General features: G+C 33.6%; 1 protein-coding gene across 1 annotated transcript in view; it reads left to right on the top strand.

The window, feature by feature from the left end:
- Window positions 1–4,954, top strand: part of LOC105619534 (janus kinase and microtubule-interacting protein 1) — a 16,542-nt gene extending 11,588 nt beyond the window's left edge. The window contains exons 6-11 of the mRNA XM_012201052.1: window positions 1,647–1,736; window positions 2,337–2,459; window positions 2,779–3,105; window positions 3,316–3,537; window positions 3,753–4,574; window positions 4,706–4,954. Of these exons, the coding sequence (XP_012056442.1) occupies window positions 1,647–1,736; window positions 2,337–2,459; window positions 2,779–3,105; window positions 3,316–3,537; window positions 3,753–4,574; window positions 4,706–4,954 (1,833 nt within the window). The remainder of the gene's footprint in view (window positions 1–1,646; window positions 1,737–2,336; window positions 2,460–2,778; window positions 3,106–3,315; window positions 3,538–3,752; window positions 4,575–4,705) is intronic.
- Window positions 4,955–7,298: the final 2,344 nt, after the last annotated feature.

The following is a 7,298-nucleotide window of genomic DNA, read 5'->3' as shown; positions in this document are numbered from 1 at the left end:
AAAAGAATTTTAATATTCTGAATATTAAAAAAATCCAAGTCATTATATATACAATAATTGGATAATATATGAATAGAGCAATATAAATAAAAAATAAAATAATAATAAATAGATAAAAATAAAGGTTATTTATACTTCTTCTAGCTTCTTAATCGTCATATTACATAACGGTTCAAGTTTCTTTTTTTAAATTTTTCCGCAGTTATAGAAAAAAATGCTACAAATAACTATAGGAAACAAATAACTATAGGAAAAATAATTTACATATAATCATTTTTCTACTTAACGATTTAATTAATACGTGAAGAAATTTTAGAGGAGTTATTAGATATCCATAAATAATTAATTTTTCCGAGATTCGTGATGTGAAACAATATGATTTCTCCATTTTTCAAAAATTAATGTCTTGGTATCTCTCTTGATAAAAAAAAAATAGATCATGTTTTTACTTAGAAAAGAGATCCAATTTTTTATCAGTATTTATTAATTACTAATTTATTGGAACATTTTAATTATTGCTATCAATAAATATATAATTATTATTATATAAAAATCGAAGAGAATCGAATAAAATTGTTACGAGTGAAATATCCGCAACATTTTGGAAAATAGCGTTAATTAAATACTTCTGTGGTCATTGCTAATGATTGTGGAAATTGCTTTCAACGCATGTCCGATAACTGTACGGCAGATGTCGAATAAATATAAGAAAACGTCGGGACAAAACAAGATGAGACGAGTGGCGAAGCGCGGATAACGGTAACGCGTGACGCGCTCGTTTCACCTGTCCCAATATGTCTTATATCCGATATAGTCGATCCCCCTGGCCAAAGAGAGGAGAAACGAGCCGGTGTAACGAGCGCGCGTGTCCAACAATTTACATATATGGCGCAAAGTGCATCATCGTGCGTACGGCAAGTGTGCAAGGTGCAATCGGCTCTCTCGGCGCATCTCGTACGTTCGTGTGTACTATACACACGCTGCACATTGATATCACCTGAGAAGGAAGGAAACCGCGAGACGTGAAAGAGGGAGGAAGAGACTTGCGCGGCTGTATGTCAGGGGGCCAAGCTAACGGTCCACCCAGACTCTCAGGACTCTCTGTAATCCAATCGTTGCAACGCAACTCGCGTCTACTTTTCTCTCTTTCTCTCGCCTTCCTTTCGCGGCTTCCCGACTCGTTGCACATATGTCGTATCGGACCGTGACGTTCATCCAGAAGACTGAATTCACTGAAACGATCGCGATAGGTTTCTGCTACTTCCTTCCGAAGAACGCCAAGAAAAATAATGTAATTTTGCTGGCTTTGAAAGAAAGCCACATTATTATGCTCCTTCCTTTGAAAATTCAATGATTTTTTTTTATGTTCCTCGCAATTAAATATGATATCGATGAGACAATGTTGGAAAATAATTGTAATTAAAATATGTTTAAAAATAATATCATTCATAAAATTAATTTAATAATTTCCGTAGAAATTAATTGCGGAACTTTTTACTTTCCTCTTATTTTAACTTTGACATTTAATTTTGCTGCTTAAAAAATAATTTTTATCAGATTTTGTGATTTTTAACGAAAGAAAACACAGAATCTTTGATGTATCTATCTACCAGAATAACTTGTGATTAATTATTTTGATATTACAGATGCGGAAGTTACGGGAGAACGAGGGAAACCGACCGATACAGTCAGCATCTCGCATAGAGAAAAAAAATCTCAAAGACGATGATCACATGGTTCGTTATTCTTTAACGCATAATTATATATAATGAGTAATTTTTTAAATAATTCTGATACAAATAGTTCCTTGGCAAAAATTTTTCTCAGAATTTTATAATTTTCTCACATTTTTTTATAAAATTGGAACACTTCTCAGAAAATCTACATTGTTTCTCAGAATTTTCTATATACAATTATAAAATATCATAAGATTTCTAAGATTTTTTTGTAAGTATAATTTCTGATGAAATATTATAAAATCTATTAAATCTAAATTAAAAAATATTTTTAAAAAAATTATTGTATAAGAAATATTTCTTCTCAAAATATTTCAGAATTCACTTGTGTGAAAAATTCTGAGAGAAGATGTAAACTTTCCGAATATTTCTGAGTATTTCTGAAAAATGTTCCAATTCATATAAAAATTATAAGAAAAAATTTCACCTGATCTGATATGCAAAATTACTTTAATTATTTTTCTGTATAAATCTATTAATATTTCAATTATATTGAGTTGTAGATATAGGTAAGTGATTATTTATTATCATATTTCTCTCATATCTCGCGATAAAAGTGTATAATGACATAATAAGAATTAAGGTGGGGTATCGTTTAAGGTGAGATCATATATGCGCGCAATAGAATCCAACAGAGCCATAAATGAAATCGAGGTCGAGCGCCTTCGTGAACTCGCGCTTGAACAGCAGGAAGTCATCGAAATACTTAGACAGGCAGTTAAGGTAATTTTTCTTAGGAAGTATGAATTGAAATTAAGAAATATGAATTGAAAAATATAATTTTTTATTTTTCTCATAAATTTTGAAGACTCGTAATATACTATAATTAATATCATTAATTTGAAAGAAAGATAAGATCAACCTTAAATCTGCAAATTAAAAAAAAACATATCAAATAAGAGTATAGACATCTTAATATGAAAAAAAGATAATAGTTTATATTGAGCGAATTAAAAATTTGCGTACTAATAAAATCAATCATTCTAGTAGAAACTAAATTTGAAAAATAAAATCGGATATTTTTATGTATTATTTAATTAAGGAAAGAGAGAGAAAGTTGGAGCAATTATCCAACAAGAAGAGGAAGGAGGAATTTTATAAACAGTGGTTAGAGTTAGAGCCAGTAGCTGAAGTGGATGATGAGGAGGATCATGAAGATGATGACAGTGCTCTATCGAGTGCCCCATCCTCGATGTCGCCACAACCTGGGGGCTATGGTCAGTGGCAAGGCAATGGTGTCACTAGAGAAGCATATGAAGCCGTTCTTATCGAGATCGAGGATCTACAATCAAGGCTTCTTAAAGAACAACGCGAGCTATCGCATGCCAGAATTCAAATTTGCGACTTGGAGAAAGCACTCTTGCAAGAGGTAAAATTTGTAATTGTAATATAATTGGTGTATAATCCTTGACGATTAATTATAATACAATAGACGTATAATTCTTGGCAATTTCTTTTCATTTGCATTATAATTGATACTTATAATAAAAGATGGATTATAATCTAGGAATACATGAAGAATTTTTAGCTTATAATATTGCATACCTGAAAGTTTTATAAAGGCTTTTGCATTTCATAGAGATGTGCTGATCGTGACAAAGAATTAAGTGAGTTGAATGATAAGCTTCGAGCTGCTGAGGAACGAGAAGCTACACTTTTGGTGGAGCTTTCGGAGATACGAGAGCAAAATGAGCTGCTGGAATTTCGATTGCTCGAAATGGAAGAAATACCTATACGCAAAGATACTCCCGATACGGTGGACAGCGGTATCGTTTCACCAGAACCTGTTCATACGAACAAGGTGAGCTTTCGTTTCGTATTGCGCATCAAACTTAATTTAAATTAATACAGATAAATAACTAATCACTTAAGAATAAAATAACTAATCACTTAAGAATTTTTACTTATTATAAAATTAGAAAGGAATTTTTTATTTATTACATAAAATTATTATTGATATGCTAATAATCGTTCGTGTATCTTCCAGTTATATTTTGCAATGCAATGATATTTCAGGATCATTCAATCAACAAACAGAGAAGCCGTGCCGTGGCAACCGTGATACCCTACACAAATGCTACAATGAACTCCATAAAATCTACATCACCCGTGTTACCGCGAAAGCCCCCGCTTACTCTTCAGGAAAGTGGTATCTTTGAAGAGGAAGAAGAAGAAGAAAAAGAGTATGAAGAAGAGCACGACATCGAGTTTACTAGCCGCGGTACTCAAACGGAAGCACCGTCCGGTGAACTCCTGCAGGAAGTGCAGCGTCTTCAAGAATTAAGGGCTCGAATTCAGGAACGAGCGGCTAAGATCACAACACCGGTCTTCCATCCGATTGATTCATCTAAGATCTGCTTCGATGTATCAACAATGGATTCGATAGTCCAGCTGACTTCCTATCAGGAGCGCGTTCGTGATCTTGAAGAGAGACTTGAAATGTATGAGGAAGCTGAAAAGAATCGAGAACAAGAAAAGCGATTGTCTAAACAGCGGGAGGAGGAGCTATTGGATGAAAACTACAGACTTACAGAGAGAACATACTGGTTGGAAAACGAACTGCGGACCATCAGCGCAAAGTGTACCGTCAGCGAGACTAACAATGGAGAGACAACTATCTCTCAAATGCATCAAATAAAAAACATGAGCCAAAATAAACATCCAGAAGATGTACAGAACTTGGAAAATGTACAAAATCAACTTAAAGATGCAAATTGCACGCGTGCTGTTCAAACCATAGAAACATACGGAAATTACATGGCTACAAAATGTTCTCGATGTCAAGATAAAGATAAATCCGACAAGCAGATCACTCTGGGTGCTGGACGTAGTGTCACGGTAATATATGTTGTATCGATCTAGCTCTTTTTTAAATTCATTTACCGATTTGAATAACTTTATTTTATGTAACGGAGTTATTTCTTCTTTAATTCGAAGTAAACAATAAACGATCATTACATATTTTGCAGCTTATATCCCTAGAGAAGAAGGAGAAGAAAGATGAACTGAAACTCTGTAAATCCGAAGAACCGGTCGTAACTGATCTTACCAAAAACGACTTAAAAAAGAAGGTTAGCCGAAGACGAGTTAGGAATAACGAGCGCGAAATACGGTCCGTGAAAACAGCAAGAATGACAAATGTCAGATTCGTCCACGACTCCTTTGTTTCCTTTGGACGAAGAAATCCGTTGGTCTTGTATCAGGAAATATGTGTTTAGCTTATGCCGTCGCTCTATCAAATTCTTACCAACGAACTCTAATAAGATGGGCGTGGCTTAAAAATTCAATAACACCGTCCAGTAAACTTTCGCTGTAATTCCCCGTTTTCACACCGAAGAAAGTTGTGCTCGCGTTATAATTAAAAGCTGATAGCTCTGCCTAAGTTGATGTGTAGTTTTTGAGAAGCTGGGAATCTTCCTCGCAATAAAGGATTGCGCGGAAGAAAGCGCATATTCTTCGGAGCGACAGTTTCCAGAAAATAGCGACGAACGGAAGAAGACCGAGGTCGTGGAGAGAAAATGCGGATGAGGAGGTGAGGAAGAGAAGGAGAAGGAAAGCTAACCGACAGCATATCTACCTTACGTCTTTGAACGTACGTATATGAGACAGACGACCGACAGCTCAGTTTTATTTGGAAAACATAAAAAAAATACAATTATCAAATATGATAGCCAACTGTTCAAATTACAATAAATCCAACAGATTCATCAAAGTATTTGACACTTTGTTAATCTTTCTCCAAACATTTTGTAGAATCTGTTCTCGATAAAATTTGCTATCTCAGATACCGTGCTAACATTTTACTTGCTGAAATATTATGGCGTTGCAATTCTTTTTTTTTTTTAGTTGCGCATGTGATATTAATATTCTCAAAATTGTCATGTAATAATCATGTTTATATTCTCAAAATTATTAATTACAGTGTAGTGCTGTCTATGACTTTTTATGCATTTTGATTATTCATCGAATTATGTTCAAAAAATTCTGACTAGCTATTTGGACTGTAGTAGAGCTTTGTAGCAAGTTTCCGCCTACGTGGCATAATCACAACATTATACATTACGCGCTTGATACCAGTTGGTGATGGTAACGACTATGCTTCACTTCTCCTATTTTCTTCATCTGTCTCATAGGAATTAGAACTATAGTAAACAAGGAATTAGAACTATAGTAAACAAAATGTATAAGCATAACATAACATAGCATAGTCATCTGAACCAAATAAATATCCAGCATAAAGTTTCCATATTGATATGTTTACATAACATTCTCATTGATCTAGATATTTGATGCTAAATATGCTATGCTTATATTTTGTATGCTATTATCTTATTACTTCTTAATCGCCATGGCAAAATATATTCGTAAAAATAGCGAGCATTAATTTTATTTAAAATAAAAATTTCTTTATTTTAAGATAAAAATACGCATCAAAATTTAATATTTAGCGGTATTTATTAATAATATTTAGCAAATTATTATTACACTTTTTCGTTACATTTAAACAGTACTATATAGCAGATTCGATTGCCACATAAAAAATCTTTTAAGTTTTATATATTGTACAGTTTTATATATTGGACATTTAGGCAATTATTGTTTTTAAAGAGTTAAAACTTGTACAGCACAAAAAGATTACAGAAACATTCCTAAAATCACTGCAAGATTGCAACACATATATTATGCAGTAATATTTTTTACAATATTTTTATCATTAATATTGCTACAAATTGTTGAAATTGCATGTCTCTCTATAATGTCTGTAATATTTTACCGTAATTCACAAGATTACAATGTTGCTGTAATATAATTGAAAATTTCTATATTGTGCGGGGAACATGTAAGCTTATGCTTCACGTTGTTCTTTACGCAGGTGATCTATTTTCGCTGGAGATAAATGCGAGAAGAGGTTCTCCATCGTCTCTCGTCGTCGCAGACTCTGTCCATCAACCCACGAGTTCCACGGAAGAGTCAATGAACCCGTGGGTAAAATCCGCGGCACAAACGAGGTAAGATAAATTTCTAAACGCTCATATTAATTTTAATAAGTAATGAATCATAATCAGCTTCCTAAGCTTCAAAACTTAGATTCAATCCATTCTACAAATTGGATATCGATTTATGTCTGTGTAGCTGATACTATTTATTCACAAATAAAAGGAGGACGTGCAAAATAAATATAGCATAGAGACACATTAGCGATCGGTTAACTTTGAGTCAATTTACCTATACCTGATCTGACTTCGGTCCTCATTGATTTTAAATCATAAATAACAGTTCTTTTACATAAATATTTTTACAATTTGTTACAGGACAATACGGCTGGCGCTGCTTGGTGTGCCCAAGTGACGATCAGAAATGGTACGTCCTAGAAATAAAACGAGGGCGCCTGCGGATCAAGTGCCAACCTGAACCCTCGGTTTGGCGTACTTCACCTTCCCACGTCACGACCAATTTTTTCGTACAAGCTGTGAAATCAAGTGCCAAATAAGCCGTAGATTATATATATATATATATATATATATATATATCTCCTCACACGCGAGCGTGTAATTATATAAA

The sequence above is a fragment of the Atta cephalotes genome (assembly GCF_000143395.1).
Source record: "Atta cephalotes unplaced genomic scaffold scaffold00022, whole genome shotgun sequence".
NCBI lineage: Eukaryota > Metazoa > Arthropoda > Insecta > Hymenoptera > Formicidae > Atta > Atta cephalotes.
The sequence above is the reverse complement of the archived record's forward strand: the minus strand, read 5'-3'. Positions and strand labels throughout refer to the sequence as shown.